This window comes from Chiloscyllium plagiosum, chromosome 11, assembly GCF_004010195.1.
Source record: "Chiloscyllium plagiosum isolate BGI_BamShark_2017 chromosome 11, ASM401019v2, whole genome shotgun sequence".
Classification (NCBI taxonomy): Eukaryota; Metazoa; Chordata; class Chondrichthyes; order Orectolobiformes; family Hemiscylliidae; genus Chiloscyllium; species Chiloscyllium plagiosum.
This window is the reverse complement of record NC_057720.1, coordinates 29461636-29484117: the sequence shown is the minus strand read 5'-3', so window position 1 is coordinate 29484117 and position 22482 is coordinate 29461636. Positions and strand designations below refer to the sequence as shown.

General features: G+C 39.8%; 1 protein-coding gene across 1 annotated transcript in view; it reads right to left on the bottom strand.

The window, feature by feature from the left end:
* tmem275a (transmembrane protein 275a) overlaps positions 1 to 21878 on the bottom strand; it is a 41444-nt gene extending 19566 nt beyond the window's left edge. Inside the window, exon 1 of the mRNA XM_043700127.1 lies at positions 21622 to 21878. Coding sequence (XP_043556062.1) covers positions 21622 to 21798 — 177 coding nt within the window. The 5' untranslated portion in view covers positions 21799 to 21878. The remainder of the gene's footprint in view (positions 1 to 21621) is intronic.
* Positions 21879 to 22482: the final 604 nt, after the last annotated feature.

Here is a 22482-nt window from a genome sequence, read left to right as displayed (position 1 = left end):
CCAGTAGAGTGCCACAAGGATCGGTGATGGGTCCACTACTTTTTGTCATTTATATAAATGATTTGGATGTGAGCATAAGAGGTATAGTTAGTAAATTTACAGATGACACCAAAATTGGAGGTGTAGTGGACAGCGAAGAAGGTTACCTCAGATTACAACAGGATCTTGATCAGATGGGCCAATGGGCTAAGAAGTGGAAGATGGAGTTTAATTTAGATAAATGCAAGGTGCTGCATTTTGGGCAAGCAAATCTTAGCAGGACTTATACACTTAATGGTAAGGTCCGAGGGAGTGTTGCTGAACAAAGAGATCTTGGACTGCAGGTTCATAGCTCCTTGAAAGTGGAATGGCAGGTAAATACGATAGTGAAGAAAGTATTTGGTATGCTTTCCTTTATTGGTCAGAGTATTGAGTACAGGAGTTGGGAGGTCATGTTGCAGCTGGACAGGACATTGGTTAGGCCAATTTGGAATATTCCATGCAATTCTGGTCTCCTTCCTATCGGAAAGATGTTGTGAAACTTGAAAGGGTTCAGAAAAGATTGACAAGGATGTTGCCAGGGTTGGAGGATTTGAGCTATAGGGGGAGATTGAACAGGCTGGGGCTGTTTTCCCTGGAGTGTCTGAGGCTGAGGGGGTGACATTATAGAAGTTTATAGAATCATGAAGGGCATGGATAGGATAAATAGACAAAGTCTCTTTCCAGGGGTGGGGAAGTCCAGAACTAGAAGGCATAGGTTTAGGGTGAGAGGGGAAAAATATACAAATTACCTAAGGAGCAACTTGTTCATGCAGAGGGTGGTACGTGTATGGAATGAGCTGCCAGAGGAAGTGGAGAAGGCTAGTATGATTGCAACATTTAAAAGGCATTGGGATGTGTATAAGTATAGGGAGGGTTTGGAGGGATATGGACCAGGTGCTGACAGGTGGGACCAGATTGGTTGGAATATCTGGTCAGCATAGATGAGTTGGACCGAAGGGTCTGTTTCCGTGCTGTACATCTCTATGACTCTCTGACTCTATTCAACAAGAGTTTCAGTGGAGAAGAGCAAGATATATACCTGGAGGGAGGCATCCAATTAAACTCTCAAATAAAAGCAAAATACTTGGTTGTTGAAGATCTGAAATAAAAGCAGAAAATGCTGGAGAAACTCAGCAGATCTACATCATCCATGGAGATAGAAACAGAGTTAACAGTCCAACACAGAGCCATCAGATTCAAAACATTACCTCTTTCTCTCTTGTCAAAAACTGCTGAACCTGCTGAGTTTCTCCAACACTTCTGTATTCATGGTATTCTGCTTTTATTACAGAGCTTCATTGCATGTGAAGTTGTGAACTGGACAATTTCGGCTCAGCCAGTAATGTACTTACATAATTGAAGCTCAGAAGCTAAAAGGTTAGTTTCCATTGAGACTGTTTTTGTTATCAATCCAGTTCTGTACTGAAGCTGCCAATATGAGGAAAATCCAAGCTATGAAGTTTCTATTGCCAGAGTGTTCCACCTTGATAAGAATTAAATTGAGTACAAAATGTGTGAAACATAGACATGATACTTATGACAGAAAATCAATGCTACCATGTATTTAAGTTTAAAATGTTGACAACTTGTCTGAGAAAGCTGAAAATGTGTTGCTGGAAAAGTGCAGCAGGTCAGGCAGCATCCAAGGAACAGGAGAACCGACGTTTCGGGCATAAGCCCTTCTTCAGGAAGGGCTTGTCTGAGAAATCATTTTATATCGAGTTCAATTAAGAAGTTAGGTAAGTCACTCAACCTGACATTGATCTGAAGTCTGAGCATGCACTACCATTGCCAACTTAATTTGATACAAATGAAATGATTCAATACAAGTGAAATTCCTTTGGGACAGGAACCCAGACCTTGCATCTGCCACCTTTTACATGCCCTGGTATTCAATTTCACTGAAATTATCAGTCTCTCTCCATCCTTTCTTCATTGATCGGCTGATTTTTAATGTTATTTTATTTCATCATTCTCATATTCTTCTTACATTCTTAAGATCTGCCTTGTTTGTTAGCCAAGACTCAGTTTCTAGCACACTTATCTCTGAATCTCCAAGTTTAAGTCCCACTCCAAGACATGAGCACAAAAACCAAGGCTGATCCTGAGTAGAAGAGAGGAGTGTTACACTGATGGAGTTGCTATCATTCATATTAAACCCCTTTGACAGCTCAGACACATAGAAAAGGTTGTGTGGTTGTATTTTGAAGAGCAGTGGTGATCTGGCCAATATTTATTCCTGAATTAACATCATAAAAACAGATTATCTGATCATTATCGCCCTTATATTTGTGGGAGTTTGATAGTCACAAATTAGCATTTCCAATATTAAAACAGAGTGCTGGAGTTCAAAAGTACTTCACAAACTGTTAAATGCCTCATACATTCAGTGATCATGTAAGAGCCATACAAATGGAACTCTTCTTTTTTTATATTTCTTCTCATTCTCCATATTTCTTTAGTTAAAACTCACATAACACCAGATTATAGTCCAAGAGGTTTATTTGGAAGCACTAGCTTTCAGAACACCGCAACTTCATCAGGTGGTTGTGGAGTATAAGATCATAGGACACAGAATTTAAATTCTACAAATTCTGTGTCCTACGATCTTATACTCCACAAGCACCTGATGAAGGAGCAGCGGTCTGAAAGCTAATGCTTCCAAATAAACCTGTTGGACTGTAACCTGGTGCTGTGTAATTTTTAACCTTGTATACCCCAGTCCAACATCGGCACCTCCAAATCATTTGTATTTCTTGTTATTGTATTATTGTTATATTCCATTACTTGTGATAAATTGTGAAAACAGCAAATCCTTAAGCAGCACTGCAGGACAAAGCTTCCAAAACCAACAGTAACCCAAAAACATTCGAAAGCCTCCTCTGGTACAAAATTCTATTTAATTACATACATGTGGGAACATTTTACTGTAAAACCATGAAAAAGATACAAATTCCAGAACCGTACGTCTCATTTGGTTAATAGACAACATGATTTTGAAAACACTGTTGATACCTCAACAAAAGATCATTTTCAATGGCTATTGCCCACTGCAAGGAACAAATGGGTTGTTATCGTTCAATTTACATCACAATTTAGAAACATTTCCTTCTGCAATTCAGCTCTTTTGTACACATTTGAACTAAGGTTGTAATGAGGTCAGGAGCTGAGTGGCCCTGGTGAATCCAAACTGAGTCTCAGTGAGTAGATTATTGTTTAAAAGGTGCTGCTTGATAGCACTGTTAATAACACTTTCTATCACTTTACTGGTGGTTGAGAGTAGACTGAAGAGACAGTAATAGTCAGGTTTGGATTTGTCACACCTTTTGTGTAGGACATACTTGGGCATACTTGTTGCGCAGATGCCATATTCTAACTCTACTGAAGCAGCTTGGCTAGAGGCATGGCATGTCCCAGAGCACAAGTCTTCAGTATGAGTGCCAGAATTTTGTCAGAGTCCATAACCTTTACAGTATTCTGTGCCTCCAATGATTTCTTTCCTTCATGGGGAATGATTAAAGACTGGTATCTGTGATGCTGGGGACCCCTAGAGCAGGCTGCTTAAGATGCTGGCACATGCTGCAAGAATGATGTTGCCATTAATGCATTTTAATGCTACTATCAAGTTGAATTGTATGCAGGGACAGGCATCCACCTCATGCATCAGACTAGGCTGCAACTCAGAGCTCTTAGCTTGCTTGGCTGATCACTGCTGCCAAGCATGTCAAGCTGGCTTTGTGTCTACACTAAAAGACAAGGCAAAGTAGTTGTTACATGAGGCTCTAAGTTCTGATTGAAACGACAAAGTGCAAAAAAAAGACAAGGCAAGGCATTGACAGGGAGTCTGCAAGCATTCAAGGAGGCACAAAGTGAGTAAGAACAAAGAAAGAAAGCTGAAGTTCTGTGATGCAGCCTGGTCTACACATTAATTGGGTGCCTGTCCCTGCATGCAATGTAGGGTAGTGGCAGCATTAGAATGCAACATCTCAGTGCACTACAAAGTACAGAATTGAGGTGGTGAATCATATCATAAGCATGTTGGAAATGTGCCATAACGATATGGTGAGGCTGGTGCATATCTGATGCCAACTTCTATGAACAAAGCATGCTGGTGGTCACTGCCCATGGTGCATACCCTGCAATGTTGAGGAATGCTGGCCAAGATGTTGGCCTGGGGGAGCAGGTGGTGAGCTGAAGTCACAACATACCCATTCTGACTTTCCAGACAGGAATTGTTGCTACTTAGTTCTCCCTGCTGTATGAGAGAAATAGGAAACTGCAAATAAATGAGGTAAGCATAGCAAATACTGAGATGTAAACATTTTCAAACAGGCTTCTTGCCGCTTGCTAATGAGATCCATCATTCAGGTCTTGGGTGGAAAATTTTATTTTCTCCACTTAAGAATCTAGATTTTTCGATTTTTTTTTCCCATATGTTCCCATCTGACCTGCTACATCTATGCTATTCAGCAAGTGGGAAAATTCCACCCATAATTTCTGTACCTCAACACTTTATCTTATAGTTCTAAAGCCTCTACTTTAAAAATATTATACTGTTGCTAAAGATAACTCATGACTCCGGTCTAATTGCTTGTATTGTGAGTTGTTAGATACCAATTGAGCTTAATTGATATTTGCTTTTAGCATGCATAGTTTTTTATTGACAGACAATAAGCAGGATAGAATGACATGAATGAAGCATGCACTGACACTCGGGGATAAATAAAGGATTCAGAGGGTGTCTAAATGTTCCTTTCTACGCTTAGATATTTTGCTTCAAGATATAGGTGATACAGATTTATTGATTTCAAAGCTCTTACATTTTGTTGTGAGGAAGGTAGGTGGCAATGCTTGTGATAGGTCATCAAAAAAGGGAACAGTTCTATTTGAGTGGTGAATTCTCACCATCAATACTCCTACACAGTCAGGAAGTTCATTTAGAATTAGAAACAAATTAGGGTAAAATTTGCTCTCCTTGGTGTGGTGTGAGGTGAGAAGACACCAGGTTATAGTCCAACAGGTTTATTTGGGAGCACTAGCTGCTGGAGCGCTGCTCCTTCATCAGGTGTCCACAACCACCTGATAAAGGAGCAACGCTCCAAAAGCTAATGCTTCCAAATAAACCTGTTGGACTACAACCTACTGTTGTGTGATTTTTAACTTTGTACACCCCAGTCCAACACCGGCATCTCCGAATCAATAGGTGAGAAAAGACAGTGAAAATGAAAAACATCAAATTCTCAAGATCAAGAAACATTTCCCCAATATTTGACATACCACATCACCACGCCTCTCCCCCAAAAGTCTTAAATGGCAACTTCAGGACTTTGTCATCAAACAGCAAATGCTTTAGAAACTCTACACTGTGGAAAGGGGCCATTCGGCCCATTGGATCTGCACCAACCCTCCAAAGAGCATCTCACCCTGTCCCTGAAACCATACAGTTACTATGGTTAATTCACCTAACCTGCACACTACAGGGCAATTCCACATGGCCAATCCATTTACCTGCACATCTTTGGGCCGTGGGATGAAATCAGAGCATGCAAGGGAAACCCACGCAGACACAAGGAAAATATGCAATCTCCAGACAGATAGTCACTCACGGCTGGAATCAAATGGTCTCTGGTGCTGTGAGACAATAGTGCTGACTACTGAGCCACTGTGCCACCCATGTGTTTCTTTAAATTTCTATTTCTGATGGTATTTTCAAAATTGTTGAGCACATGAGTGATGAAGGATGAACTAGTTCCCTTTCATCTGATCCCTCTGTTGGCTGCAAGAAGTTTAATTTTAAGAAAAATCCCATTCCTTATGGATACCTTTCGCCAAGACAAAATTAAAATCTGTTTTAAAAGTGGCTAAATTAATCAAGCTTTCTTGGAAAAATTCTTATTAGTTTCTAAACACAAGAAGAAATAATAAAATACATACACACAGGTCAAGAATGAGAACTGAAACCATTGCCTCAGTTAAATAAATAATTGTTTGGTATGTATTACTAAAAGAAGACAAAAAGTTGATGCTTTTCATCATGCATGTATCAGAACTAAAATGCAAGAAACAGACTTGAATAAAGGGACACTAAGTTTGTACAACATGTAAAGAGGGCTCTGATTGGGCCATTACTGGAAGGGAGATGCACCAAGAACTGTTGGTTGTCAGCTTTAATTCTCAACCCACGCAGACAGATAACGAATTAGTGAAAGAATTAATTTATTTTTCAGTCTCTGAATTTTCATGAAGAGTAGATAGTGCTGAGTTGACAGCCAAGTAGTCAAGTTTGAGATTTTTGGCTTTGCAGTTTGATTGAAATTCTTTTATCCTGTTTATGTTTGAATGGTTTTCTGACTAGCTGGCTTCTTGAACTTGGACAGAATAACTTAATTTTCTGCAACACAGGGATGACTCGTGGGTGATCCACTGGCTGATCTTCACAGCACACTCACATTCAAATCCTGGCTAGTGCACACAGATAGCTCAGTTCACTGGCACACCTCAGTTCACTAGACACACAGACTGGCTGAACTGGCTTTTAAAGCCTGTTCTTTTGTATTTGTGAAAGGGGAGGACAAAAGTTGTAACCCAAACTGTTGTCTTTTCTCCCAATGTTTACATAGCAACCAATAGATTACAGTTCAATTTGCAATTAATTTCTTCCTTTTATGTTCATCTCTTTGAAGCTCCTTGATACCTTGTCAAATGTGGCATCCAGAATCTATCTCTCCAACAGCCACTGAATTTGCACCCAGTCATTCTTTTGGTTATATATTCTTACTTTTAAAAATGTAAAAATGAGTTTGATATGTATACTAATGATCTGAGTTATAATCCATTATCATTAGAATTTGCATCCCCAACTTGCATTATCTATATGCCACTTCCAATTCTCACTTCCTTCACTGAGGAACGAAATGACCCAACCTGTAAATCAGAGCAAGTATCACGCAGCTGCAGCCTACTTACTGAATGCTTGTCCCTGTCAACTGTACCTTCATCACGCTGGTCCTACATGCTCAACACAAACCCAGAAATTACTGGAAAGGCTCAACAGTCTGGCAGCATCTGTGAAGAGAAATTAGAGTTAATACTTCAGGTCCAGTGACTCTGTTCCGAGGAAGGGTCACTGAATCTGAAACATTAACTCCAATTTCTCTTCAAAGATGTTACCACACCTGCTGAGCTTTCCCAACAACTTCTGTTTTTGTCTCTGATTTACAGCATCCACAGTTCTTTCAGATTTTATTATCCATACATGCTCCATAGTCACCATCCTATTCGTCCATGCAAGTAAGCATCAACAAACTACCAACAACATGTCTGCTCTCAGATCACATCAGACACCAACTTAACCATGCAACACTTTACTTTGGACCTCAAGAAGACTTGGGACTTGCATGCTTCTGACATGACAGTTTGCGCAGAGGAACATACTCTTAGTTTGTTTTCTTAGTGCTCATTCACTTTACTTCTTAAGTAGAGACTGTCAGTTTCTGTTTACTTCATATTGTTTTCTAAGTAAACACTCACTTCAGCATTGACTTAAAGGTTGCCAGTCTCTATGTAGACAGGCAGAGGCTGGAAGAACACAGCAAGACAGGCAACATCTGGAGGTGTAGAAGTCGATGTTTCAGGTGTAACCTTTCTTCAGGACTGGGGATGAGTGTAGGGGGAGCTGCAGATAAAACGGATGATGGGGTCAAGGTGGCGAAGTGGGGATAGGTGAAGACTGGCAGAGGGTCTCTAGCAGTCTTGCTTTTTTTAAATTCATTCACAGGATGAGGGTATTGCTGGATAGGCCAGCATTTATAGGCCAGAGGGGAATTAAGAGTCAACCATATTGCTGAGTCACATGTAGGCCAGACCAGGTAAGGATGGCAATTTCCTTCCCTAGAGGACATCAGTGAACCAAATGGATTTTTCCTGACAATCGACAATGAATTTATGGTCATCAATAGACTTAATTTCAGATTTGTTTGTAATTGATCTCATATTTCAAAATCTGTCTTGGTGGGATTCAAACCCAGGTCCCCAGAACATCATCTGTTGGTCTGGATTAAGAGTTCATCGATAATACCACCACGCAATCATCTCCCAAATGAATGCACAGGGTTTTTACTACTTAGTTGCATATTGCTAATGGCTCTGTGGCTTACATTGCTTTTTCTTTAGAGAAAGAGGAAAGTACCTTGGGATGGTGGTAGGGTGCACTGAACAATCAATCTATCAGACAGAGTGTGAAAATGTTGATAGTACATCATTATCAACATCTGATCTGTAACATGTGCCAGTAGTTAATGTGGCAACAATACAGTGGATATGCTTCAAGCAAATGACCATGTATGAAAGTCAAAGGGGAGCAGCCCTGAGTGGAGTGAAGGGGAATCAATCAGTCAGAGAAACTGCAATAGTCAGTTAGGGGCAGTAGATACCTATCGTATTTCAGTCCAGGGTATTGATCATGGTAAGTCAGGTGCTTGGTCCAACCAGAGTCTAGTGATCTCTATCCTAGCATTCTGGGGATTGAGTTCCAGTCAGCCTGTCAGTCATAGTGTCAATCTCTGAAGTTAGAGAAAAACTTTGAGAATGTGAGAGAAATCATGATTATCAAAGAGTTCTGAAATATCCTGGTAACTCTTCATATTTAGATGAAAGTCAAATAGCAAAAATGCAAAATGCAACAGTTTTGGCAGATATATCACAAATGGGACTAAGGCCATAAGATTATAGGATCTGAATCAACCTACTAAACCTTCTTTGAACTGTGCCCCATGTCAATATATCTTCCCTCAGAATAAGAGATCAAAACCGTCCACAGTATTCAAAGTGTGCTCTGACCAATGCCTTGTATAATTTTAGCAAGACCTCCCTAAATTTACATTCCATCCCGATTGAAATAAAAGAAAACAGTTCAAGTCCTCTTCATAAAAACATGCTTGATATTATGTATTTCCAAATGCTCTGCTAATGTATCCTTTCTAATAGATTCTGACATTTCTAAAACTGGAGGTATAGAAAATCTGGGAATGGAATAAGTATAGATATTGGGACCAAATAAATGGATGTCAAAATAACAAAATACAAAGGGCAGAATCTAAAATTTATTTAAAAAAGATAATGTGCTTCCATTGAAATAAGGCTAAAGCTAATATCAATTGTTGGAATTTAAATGGAAAACCAACTGCAGTCTTATGTGTGCGAAAGGAATCCTCAGAAAAAGGAGCAAGAAAGGAAAGGAAATGGATATTAAATTGTAGCAAAGTGGAACATGTTCTCTCAGAAGCTATTATGAAAGCAGAAATGACCCAGGGCAATCAAGATTTTTTTCCCTAGATTATTAATAAAGAAAATCAGACTGCTGACATTATGAATATTTTATGCCAATGGAAGAAGTGTTTCCTTATTCTTTAAATTAAGGTGGCATGCCATTATGATATTGGCAAACACTGAAACAGGTCAGTCAATTATGTTGGCACATGATACATCCATCTTGAAGACAATATGTATGAAAAAATATCAATTAGAGCGATGTACAGAGGTGGTAAAGAGGTCCCATTATGTAAGGGCATAACATATAAGGTCATAACATAATAATATATAATTATCACGAATGCTGTAATGACTGGGACAAAGGAATTACTTTGTTAATATTTGCCGTTAGGGATACTGCTATTGATCCACAGAATCCAGTTCTTTTTAAGGGTGGGTGTAAGGCAAAGGACAACTTAACTTAAACTTTAAAAACAAATTTTAAACCAAAACTTGGAATCTACACTTTTGACCTATGTAACAGGTTTCCAAGAAAAACTAACCAAAGCATGAGGGTTAGATAAAAGATTTTAAAGGTGTTCAATATATAATGAAAGTCTGAAAAGATAAAAGGCCAAAAGATGGAATTTAGTTGTTAAAGACAAGATGTTGGTATTGTTATCTGTCTCTGGGAAATCAGTATAAGAGAGGTTCACTTGACCATGCAGAATAAAATCAGAAGCACAGGGAAATAAATTATGTATTAAGTATTCCAGCCTGGAAAAACAAAACAGTGAATGTGTGATGTTAATATGTGAAAACAATATTATGACAGGAAGGATCTTCAGGATAGAAGTGCATTTACAATATTGATAGAAATGGGAATGAAATAAAATGTTAGAACAATTTGAGCCTGAAGCAAAAATTGAAAATCCTGAAGTTAACCCTTCAAAATCAGATTGAATAATATGAACATACTTGAAAAGTTAGGTGGTATATTATGCTGTCTCCCAGTAAACTATCAAATTGACTTAGGAATGCAATTACAGACTCATAAATCCAAGTGGGCCAGGAACAATTTTTTCAGCTATAAATGATTTTAATGCTGCTGGTGTTACCAATAGACAACATCCTCACAGATTCAACCAAGAAAATCAGTTCCTTTGAAGAGATCAAGTTCAAAATGTATAAAGATATTACTGAACAGGGTCATAATAGCTAGAGCCTACTTGTTGTGGTGGTGCCAAAACCAAATGGATCACAATAATTGTGTCAATTATTACAAAAGTCTACGAGGTAACAAAGATAAAGGTTTCATGATTGCAGAATTCAATTGAGATGATTTGACAACCATAATTTGTTACAAAAATTGTCTTGTTACAAGGAAATTAGCAACTTCCATTGACTGATACAACCAAAGAAATAAGAGTTTTGAAATACTGGATGAGTATAATTGTGTTTTTCTGAATGAAAAATTCACCAGGAATTTTTCAACAATTAACTAATGTCATTGAATAATTATGCAACTGTTGCATACATAAACAAATTAGTTGTTTTCAGCCAAACCAAACATTTACAACACTTGACCATTTTAAAAATCAAAGAGTCAATTTGGTCATATATTTGGCTAAAAAGGAATTTTTGCCAAAACAATAATGACTTGTATAGGCCACACTGTTGGACAAGATAAAGCAGAACCTGACAAAAATGAAATATTAGGCTTGTCTTGAATTTTCCCACACCTAAGATGAAATTTAAAAAATTGTATTGTATTAACATGCCTGAATTAACATGACTTAACATTATTGGATGCCTGTTTCAAATTTAAACACTATAGTGACTACTTTGACAAATTTGTTAATGTAAAGCAAGACATTTGAATGAGAAAAAGAAAGTAAAAATGACTTCAATCATGATGAAGCTGTACTGATTTCTGCACCAGTTTTGGTAGTATCAAATTGTGCTAAGTCATTTAAATTGGTTATTGATACCATCAACACTACTGTTGGTGAAGTATTATTACAGGAGGGCAAGGTGGGAATTAAATGGTTGGTCAGTTATTTTGCTCAAAAGTTAAATTGGAGCTTGCAGAAATATTCAACCAGGGAGAAACAATCTTTTAGTTTAGCATTGGTTCTGCAACCCCTTCTTGCATACACATCTAAAAAAACTCTGCACAAACAGTTATTTACATGGATCTTAATCCTTTGAATTGTCTGTCAAGGTTTGATACCAAAAAATTGAGATTGTTTTATTGGGGTTTATTGCTCCAAATGTACAATTTAAAAGTAATTCACATCACAAAAGTAATGCATGAGCAGGAGAGGTGCTGAGGTGTGCCCAGGGAGTGAGCAGGACAGGAGGGGCTGGTAATTTGGGAGGATGAAGTGTATGTAAGCCATTGAATGGACATGATACATGCAATACGAAGAGTTGTAGTCCATAAGCCTTGGTGAGAGGCATGTACTGTGGCAGATTTAGAGGAGTGGTAGCCCTTTGAATGTGAGGTAGCAGACAGAAATGGTGGCACTTACCCTTGTGGAATTCAAAAGATCAGAAGCCTTCTTCCTGCACTGAAAGGTATCCCAATTCACTTGGGACACAGGACTAACCCAGGCTGCAATTTGTTTCAAGGCTGCTATGGCTTGTTGCTGCAGCTTCCTCTGGTATTTGGAGAAAGGACTGCCATCCTTGCTACAATGCCCCCCCCCACCCCCTCAACCAGCATCTTCACTTCCTGCCTGTAAAGCAGGGAATGAGCCTTCCTTTCCTCTGGGCAATGTCTTGATTGTTGAAGTTTTACCATCACCATGTGTTCCTGCAGCTTCCGATGTAGTGTGCTGCTGGGCTTTAATGATGATGTCAGGGATGTGAAGGCAGCAAGGACCCAGCAGGGGTAAATATTTCCTCCTTTCTGGCAGCACAGAACCAGCAAGAGGCTGGTTGTGTAAGTAACGAGCAGAAGATAGTATCAGAAAAGTTGTTGTAAGCCAAGGTTGACCATGTGCCATGAATCTCCCTTAAAAAATGCTTCAACTGAAAATAGGAAAATTCTGCCCATGGTTTTCAAAGATCGCATCTTTTAAAACAATTCAGATGGATTAAAATACATAGAAGTACCACAATATTAAAAGAAGCGCCTCAAATGTTTTTCCAATATAGTTGGAGACTATGAATTCAATAAACAAAGAGGCAGAAGTGATTGTACCAATCATATTTGTATGAGTAAGAATAACATTTGCACATTGGTAAGTCAAGGCATTGTTGGACATAAAGGTAGTCCATGATGTTAAATCTTTTTCCCATTGATTAAGTATGCTTAAATAACATGAGTTAAGAGCTGACTTGAATTTGTTATTAATTCATCATTATTTAGCATTAAACTGTCAATTTTACTCATGGATATCTAAAGCACGGTTTGTGAAAAATTTAAAATTCCACAATTAATTATTAAAAGCAATAGTGTCAGCCTTGGCTCATTGGCATCAGTTTTGCTTCTGAGTCAGAGCTTGCATTTCAAGTCCCATTCTAGCAATTTAAGTAAAAAAATCTGGGAGGACACTCCACTGAGGCACTGTAGGTTCACAATTTTTTAATGAAATGTTAAACTGCAGTCTGTCTGTTCTTTCTGTTTGAGGTATTAGATCCTGAGATGCTAATCTGAAGAACAACACGATAGTTCTTGCTAAGGCTGTGGTCAATATTTATTCCTTAATCAATATTACTGAAAACAAAGAATATAGTCATTAATTGTGCTTATGATTGTGGGACCTTGGACATATTGACCGCTGCTTCCTACTTTAAGTGACAGTATTTTCTTGTTTTCAAAGTACCTTCGAACATCCAAAGGTTGTTAAGGCTCAAACAGAACATACAAAGGTTATAGCCCCAGGAACACTGTGATTCTACTCTTACTTAATGATTTTCTTAATAGAAGGTGCACCATATGACCATATGTTGCATTGCTACAAACAAACTGATGCAAACTATGCAAATTACCCATTGAACCAAGAGACTACGTAGATTAAGAAATATTAAAATCAATTCAATTCAGCATGATGGCATCCTATAAACACTCAAAAATAATGAAGATAAATCAAAAGCCATTCATTTGCCAAAGATAATCACCTACAATATGTCAAAAAATACAGATCACCATATATATTTTTTCACAATGGTATGTGTAAGTAAATAGATCCTTAATTTATGTTTGGCGAAAGTGAGGACTGCAGATGCTGGAGATTAGACTCGAGAGTGTGGTGCTGGAAAAACGCAGAGGTCAGGCAGCATCCAAGGAATAAGCAAGTCGACCTTTCGGGCAAAAATCCTTCATCAGGAAACTTTAACTTATGTTACTTAGTACATCCAAGCAGGTGTTTCAAAATGGAAAAAAAACTGGCCAAGCTATTGCTGAAAACAGCAGTTCAGAGGTACAATTCATGAACAATTTCACAAATGGATTCATAGATAACATGATTATGATAATTAAAAAAAACTGCAAATGCCGGAACTCTTAGACAAAAACAGAAATTTTTGGAGAAACTCAGTAGTTCTGGCAGCATCTGTGGAGAGAAAGCAGAGTTTACAAATGGGTCCAGTGACCTTGTTCGGAACCGAACTGAATAATAAGGTCCAGCATAAACTGGAGGAACAACAACTGGAGACAACGTACCATACAACCTTCTGGACTTAATACTGACACCTTCAGATTATGAATTCACTCTCATTTCATCCTTTTCTTTTAGCTTTACTTGTTGCATTCTCTGTCCTTGCCCCCCCCATTCCAGTGGGACCTCTGTTCTTCCCAGTTCAGCAGATGGACACACCATTGTATTGCCATTCTCACGTTCTAATCACTTTACCTGCACTATCAACACCCTTTCTCACCCAGCACTCCATCCCCCCACTATTGCATAAATGCTGCAACACACTTCATGTCAGCCCTGACGAAAATTTGTCTAGATTGGAAACATTAACTTGCTGTCTCTCCACCGATGCTGTCTGAACTGCTGTGATTTCCAGCATTTTTTTATTTTCAGTGAAGAATAATCACTATGGTTGTGATTATTATCTACTGTAAGTTGTTTAAATGTATATCAGATTGAGACCATGTACTACCTCGCATTTCTTAAAGTAAGATTACAGCAATGTTATCAAGTATCTAATGTATGCTGTACAAGATGATAAGTTAGACAAGCAGGAGGTTGGAAGATCACGGCAAGCCAAGCAGCATCAGGAGGTGGATAACTCAACATTTCAGATATAGCCCTTCTTCAAGAGTCCTGAAATGTTGACTTCTCCACCTCCTAATGCTGTCTGGCTTGCAGTGTTCTTCCTGCCTCCTGCTTGGCTACTTTAGATTCCAGCATCTGCAGTTGTTTTTGTCTCTATACAAGATTGCAAGGCTGTATTGGATTCAGCCTCCCATCACAGCACTCTCCTGTTTCGATATTGATTCCAGAAGTCTGGTTTTCAATACACTGCCCTCATGTGTTGATTGAAAACTTACATAAGGCTTTCTTTTACAAATTTACAAATTTCTGCCCCAGCTCTAATTTTAATCTTGGATCAGTTTTGTGCAAAATGAACAGTGCTTTCAATTAACAAATCAACCACTGCTCTATTGGCCTTAATAGTCCCCAGTAGGTGGGTAATCAGGGCACTTTTAACCGTCTTTCCATCCTATAATTGCCAGTTTCTACGCTACTATGTAGATTTAAAATCCTCACAATGGAACAATTTGTCAGAGCTTATAGGACTTCCATTTATCCATTGCATCCTTGTAATCAACATGTATTCAACACATGATCTAACCTAGGACACTATACAATTTAAGCATAGTTTCCTCCCCATCATATTTGACTATTCTGCTTATAGAGTTCAACAGGATGTGTGTTTTGCTGACTACAGATTTAAAGGGGTTGTCCATGTTCAGTGCTCTATCTACTAAAATTCTGAGAACTTTATATTTAATTATGTCAGTACAGTTCAACACCATCCCAAAAAGACTTTGGACGATTCTCATCTACCTCTGATTAATTTGAGGAAGTAATAACGTGATTCAACCTGATATAAAAGGTAAAATGTTAGTTTATAACCTTTCACGTGAAAAGTTCAAATGAAGTTGCTCCATTCTGCCTCAGAACTTAATGAGATATGCCAAGAAAATAGCATTGGGTCCACTACTGTTTCTGATTTAGATTAGCTACTTGGATTCAGAAATTCAACATAAACAAATCACATTTTTAGGTAACACCAAATTGTGAAACTATATTGAATTGGTAGAGGTGCCCCAGAAACTACAAAACAGGTTAACAAAACATGGAAGTGAGTCAAGCAATGGTAGATTAAATTGGATGAAGTACAACCTAATTTGGATACGCAGAAAAAATTGTGCACAATAAATTTCATAAGTGGTGGATTCTTTTTTTCATTTCTGCATGAGATGTGGGCATTGGCTGGCTACACCAGCATTTAATGCCCATCCTTAACTGCCTTTGAGAAGTGGTGAGTTGCTTTCATGATCTGCTGCAATCTGTGGTGTAATAGACCCACAGTTCACTAGAAAGAATTTCCAGGAATTTGATCCATTGGTTTGAATAGCTCAAGATGAAGTTTCAAGAGCATTGGGAGCTGATTTTTCTCCAGAAATTTATTCCAGAAATTGGAGTAAATCATTGGGAGAATAAAATGGTGAGGCATATTACTGAATTGATTTTCCCATTGACTATCAAAAGAACTCATGTTGGTTACACTTGCTGAATAAATATGTACAAATATTGGTGGGGCCTTGTTTCTGATCAACATCAGGGCTCACTGGTGGAAGAAGGTTATAGGCCCAAGCTAGTGGTAAACACCCTAGTTTATTCTAAACAAGAACAAAGTTGAGTGGAGGTTTCCTCTGCCTCCAATTGGGTGCTTGTGACTTACCTTCTTGGTTAAAGATGTCAAACCTCGAGAATAAGGTGATAAGATGTCAGCCCTTTGAGTCTATTCCACCATACAATGAGATCATAGCTGATCTGATGATCCAAAACTGCATTTTCCTGCCTTTTCCCTATAATCCTTGATTCCCTTCCTGATTAAAACTATGTCAAATCAACATTTAATATACTTAATGACCCAACCTCTATGGACCCCCATGATAAAGAATTCCACAGATTCACTATCCACCAAGAGAAGAAACGTATTCTCATTTCTTTCTTAAAAGTGTGACCCTATTCTGAGATTTTGCCCTATGGACCTAGACTCTCCAACTTCTTCCATGTCAAGCCCCCTAAGAATGTTGTGTGTTTCAATGAAGTCACTGCTCACTCTTCTAAACTCCAATGAGTAGAGATCTGATCTATTCAACCTCTCCTCAGAAGACAGTCACTCCATACCTGATTTTAGCCTACGGAATTTTATCCGCGCTATCTCCAATGTCAATAAATTTATCTTTAAGAAATGAAGGACAAATATGTTTGGAATATTCCAGATGTGGTCTGACTAGGGCCTTGTACAGTTACAGCAAGCTACTTTTGTATTCCATTCCCTTTGAAATAAAGGCCAACATTCCATTTGCTTTCCCTGCTACCCATGGAACTTGGATACTAGATTTTTGTGATTCATGCACGAGGAATTCAAAATTCTACTTTTCTATAGCTTTCTGCTACAGAATCATATTCAACTCTTCTATTCTTCCTGCCAAAGTGCATAGTCACAATTTCCCACATTAAGTTGTATCTGTCAAGTTTTTGTCCCTTCGATTAGCATATTCATATCCCTCTGCAGACTTTTCTAACAGCTTCATACTTGCCTTCCTGTCTACCTTTGCGTCATTCACAAACTCAACCACAGTACATTCACTTCCGTCATCCAAGTCATGGATATATACAGTAAATAAATTAGCCTGGAATCACCAGGAACTGAAGATTAATCAGGTTAATCACCAGAACACTGTTATGAACAATCCTGGAAAATATCAAAAAGGTCATTTTTTTTTAAATGCACTTCTTCAGCTTCTTTTTATTCATTTAGAGAAATAGTGAAGATTTGGAACAATAGGTTATTTGACTATCTAACACTAATCAATTGGATAAAGAGAATTATTTTCACATACCTATTGGTATTGAGAAGGTGTGAGCCATATGGACAGGGATGTAGGGTGACAAGTGGCAGAAGCTTTAGGAAATCACATATATATTTTCAACCACAAGGCCAATAGAGTTGCAAAAAGGCAGTACCAGACCAAGTTAGAGACCCAAACTAACCACATGGACACCTGTTGTCTGTGGTAAGGCTTACATGGCATAACAGGATACAAAGTGAAGCAGAACAAAACTGCAGACGAAATCACATCTCTCCTTGATGCACTCAATGCTTTCTATGCTCAGTTCGAACAGATTGCCAGTGACATGGTGTCACCTGACCCTACAGGCCCGGATGCACCTCTTCTGTCAGTCACTGCTGCAGATGTCAGATTGACCTGCTTGAGAGTAAACCCAAGGAAATGAAGATTCAAAGTACTGGAAGGAGCTGGAGTGCACAGAGTTGTGGTGCAATGATAACAAACTCTCTCTCAATGTCAGCAAAACAAAAGAAGTGATCATTGACTTCAAGAAGAAAGGAGGAGGATACGTCCCTAACTACGTCAATGGAGCTGAGGTGGAGAGGGTTGACAGCATCAACTTCATAGCAGTGAAGTTGACCAACAATCTGTCCTGGTCCTCCCACATAGATGTAATGGTCAAGAAGGCAAGACATTGCCTCTTCTTTCTCAGGAGGCTTTGAAAATAAGGAACAACACCAACATTTAGAGATGCACCATAGAAAGCATTCTGTGGGTACATAACAGCCTGGTCCAGCAACTGCTTTGCCCAGGGCTGTAAGAAACTACAGATGGTTGTGTGCACAGCCCAGACCATCATGGAAGCCAACTTACTATCCATGGACTCCATTTACACCTCCCATTGCTGTGTAAAAGCTACCAACATCATCAATGACCCAACCCACGCCAGTAACATTCTCTTTCAACCTCTTCTATCAGGCAGAAGATACAAAAGCCTGAACACGCACACACCAAAAGGTTTAAGAACAATTTCTTCCCTGCTGTTATTAAACTGCTGAATGGATCTGTCTAATTTCAAATCTAATGCTGATCTTGCTTTTGTGCACTTCCTGTGAAGCTGTAACCTTGTATGTCTTGCTTTGTTATGATCTGCCTGTACTGCTCACAAAAAAACTTTTCACTGTACTCAGGTACATGTGACAACAATAAATCAAATCAATTCAAACCAGAGGTGATAAGCCCAAGCTAAGTCCATGTTCCTGTACAGGTTGCAGATCCTTCCTTCACAGGGTTTTTCTGTCCCTTTATGGTCATTCACTGTTTACTCAGATGCTACAGTGGTATTAATGCTATCACTTCTAAATTCCTCATCTTGGCAGTGGGAATCACGCATAATCAATGACATCTGACTATTAAAGCAGCAAAGGAAAATCCCGTCCTACAGGTACCCAATCCCAGAAACTTGAATTCCAGCCAGAGACTTAACACGTACCTGTCCAACCAATACAAAGCAGAATAAACATATTCAATAGAATATTGAACAACATGGCTAAAACTATATAAGTCAGAAGGAGTCATAACCAAACTGTATCATGCTTGTGTTAGATTGCATAAGTCTTGTTTCAAATATTAAACTCAAACAAGGATTACCAGACTCAGAACATTAACTCTATTTCTCTCTCGACAGATGCTGCCAGATCAGTTGGGTCTCTTCAGGAAATTCTGTTTTTGTTTCAAATCTTCTTTGTTTGAATTTTTCTTGTTTTATTTCAGACAAACATCAATAGTTCCTTCCATAGCAGTTTCCACAATCCATCATGAATGACAGAAGTTATAAAAATCCAAACTTTTTTTTATGGGTACATTTCACTCTTCTGTTCTTTAAGTATTTAGCTCTATTTTCATTGAAATAATTGAACCCTCATCTCATCACATAATTGATCATTCAAACTTTCTCCCCACTGATTGTGAGTTCAGCTGCTTTTCATCACTAATAGAATTGGTATCTTCCTCCAGTGACGGTAGATTCAGAGATTCAGAAGCTTGCAGTTTCAGTCCTTCCCTTGCCTTTCAACTATTAATCTTTATTGGAATGATAGAGTTCTCAACTCCACGCCACCACCTCCCCCGCCCCTTTCCCCCCCACCACCAAAATGATATTGGGTTCAGACTAATAATCAGTGCTGGAGGTTTCAAAATTCTCTCTAATGATAAGGCACTGTGTGCTTATCTAATAATCTAGAAAGATGTTGAACTTTCTTGACCTCAGCACCTTTCTTGACCTCCGGTCACCCCAATTACAGCCAATGAAGTAAATTTGAAGAGTGGGCACTGCCATAGTGTACAGCAACCTGACAGCCAGTCTCGGCACAGCAAGTTCCCACAGATAGCAATGTGATAATGACCAGGTCGTTTGCTTCACTGCTACTCACTGGAGGATAGATACTGGCCACCACTTTTTTTCCTCCTAAGTGCGGTGGGGGCATTTTATGTCCAACTATCAGGAAGTGGGGAGGGGGAAGAGGTGGTGAGACTATGGATAGTTTCTCGTCAGAGCATCAGCACCTTGGACAGCGCAATGTTCCCTGAGAACTAGCGTGCCAAACGAGACAGGAGCAAGTGAGAGTTCTTACATGATTTAGGATCGCAAGACGAATTCGGCATTTGCTGGTTGGAATTGCCAGAAACTAAAATTGAGATTAAAATCAGGGCAAGATAGGCGCAAAGGGCTGATCAATTTCCGGCGGCTGAATGCGGTAATTTCCACTCCCAAATCAGCATGCAGACCAGCTCCATGGACACCGAGGTGAGGGCATGTGTTTCTGTGCTGGGACCCATTCCGCTCCCTGACCACATTTTGTATTCTCGACAAAAAAAAAAATCCGATATCAAACTGCATCTCCATGTCATCAAGCGAGCGGATGACTCTCAACTCTGAGGCCGCTTGAATTGCTGATCGGAGTGAAAAGGGGATGAAGATAAGAAGTGGATGAAAAAGATAGGAATAAACCGACGGGGGAGGGGCGGGGGTATCCCAGAGGATGAGAAAAGAAAGATTGAGGTCTGGGGATTATTAGAGGGAGAATGCAACACGCTGAGTTTATAAAACAGCAAAGTGAGGGTAGAGAAATCCTGAACCAGTGGGTTAGAGATTTGAGTGGAAAAAGAGGCAAGAACATTGAGGGGAGTGAGTTCGGGACGGCGTGTTGGATATACACGTAATCCCGGTAGCAGTGATTTAGAAATGTGCCCAGTGCTCTTCAATCGAACCTTTTCAGAACCTGAGGACTTTGGAAAACCTCTCTGAAATGGGAGCAGAATATGTAAACAACGTGATACTGGGACTCAGACATAAGGAGAACCGGAGAGTCCAGTCTTTACTCTCTCCAAATACAGTGAAGATGAGGGTCTGCTCTAAAAGGAGCCACTACTTCGACTCAATATTCAGACCCTTAACAGCTCAATAAAACACCGCAGTGCTCTCATCATCCTTCAATTTTGTTAACTGCAATAAAAAAATTCTACCCACTCTGTTCTTTGCTGTCTTTCAGAGAGACAACGCTATACATTCAGCCAGGTGGATATCAGTGCTGCACAGTCTGATGTCTGACTATACCGAGGGGACCAAACATCTAATATTTGCAACAACATAAAAGGTTCAGATGTGGTTTTCCTGTTACAGATGTCCACAGAGAATGGATATGTCTGCATGCAATAGGCATCGCTTATATCTCAGGCTTGACTCTGATGGTAAAGTATTCCCCTCACCTTACTCTCGCGGATCCTTCTTATCGCCCTGACATCAGACACCGCAATGGGGGCAGTTCATCCAAGCTCCAACTCATACACAGAGCCGCTCCTCCTCTTACAGCACCAGGGCTTCCGTTGCCGTCGTAATCCCCATTCCTCAACCTACACCGCCAGCAGCCTGAGGGGAGGCGGAGGGGGTGGGTAGCAGTCACATTCTAGAGGAATGGGATTCCGTCCCTGCTCCGTAACTAAGCCCAGCAGGAATGTGAAACAGCCTTGCTGGGATTATAGCTTTACCGAGAAGTTAACCAACATTCTACACACACACATACACAAACAGCTAAGTGACTATAAGAAGCACAATTGCCCGTTAAACAATCCACAAAGATGTCAGCTGTAAATATCAATCTCTGGATCACATTCTTACTCCCACCCTGGCTGCTCGCAAGCTAAAGGCAGTAGAAAAAAAAGATGTATTTTGCTTTCTGTTGACAGGTTCGAAAACACCATTAAATGAACCTTCCTCACAGACAGGCAGATGAGGTACTGACCGTGCACTGGAGCTCACATCCGAGAGTGTGCTTCTTTCTCCCCTTAAAAAAAAAGGTCTGCCTTCCCCCAGCACAGCCCTCCGGATTGTGAAGTGAGACTGGTGAAGGCTGCAGGGGCTCCTTTCCCAGCAGGTGCCCTGTCCACAGTACGTGAGCGGAATTGCTGTACTGTTCCATCTACCCCCCCCCCCCCCCCCCCTCCTCCCCTTCACCAGGGGCTGTGCAGCCGCTGCGGATCCCTGGGGAAAGGGAGGGATGAAGGGGTGGGTGGGGGTGGTTCTGGCTGGTGGCGGGCTGATGTTGTCTGTGAGCAAGCTGCCTCCGCTCTCACATCCCGCCCCAGGTGGACAGGGTCCGGGAAAGGTTCAGCCGTACCTTACTAATATATCCCACCCCCTCAGTGTTCCCCGTTGAGATTGCACTGGGAGAGGTGTGAGGAAGGTAATAATCCTGACTGGAATCGTTTCTCAACTTTCCTGTTGCCCCCGCCGTTTTATAGAGACGAGCTGGAATACCGAAGTGTGAGTAGATCTTATCGATAGTTTTGTAACTGGGTACAACCTCCAGAGAATCGGCCCCTTTATACAAATCACTTCATCTACTGCCCTGCTTCCGCCTCTGTCATCTTTTCATGCAAGATATGGATCTACATATCTGTGAAACATTCATTCAAATGCACTTTCTAGCCTCATTAGTGCTTCAAAGTCTATTTCATCTGGATCTCTCCCCGATAATGCACGCGTATCTGACATTATTCCGCTTTTAATCCATTCCCTGCCTGGTAAATAAATGCAGACACTTATTTCCGAGATGCCAGTCAGTGATGTGTGTGTGTATACAGAGGCATAATTGTATAGATGG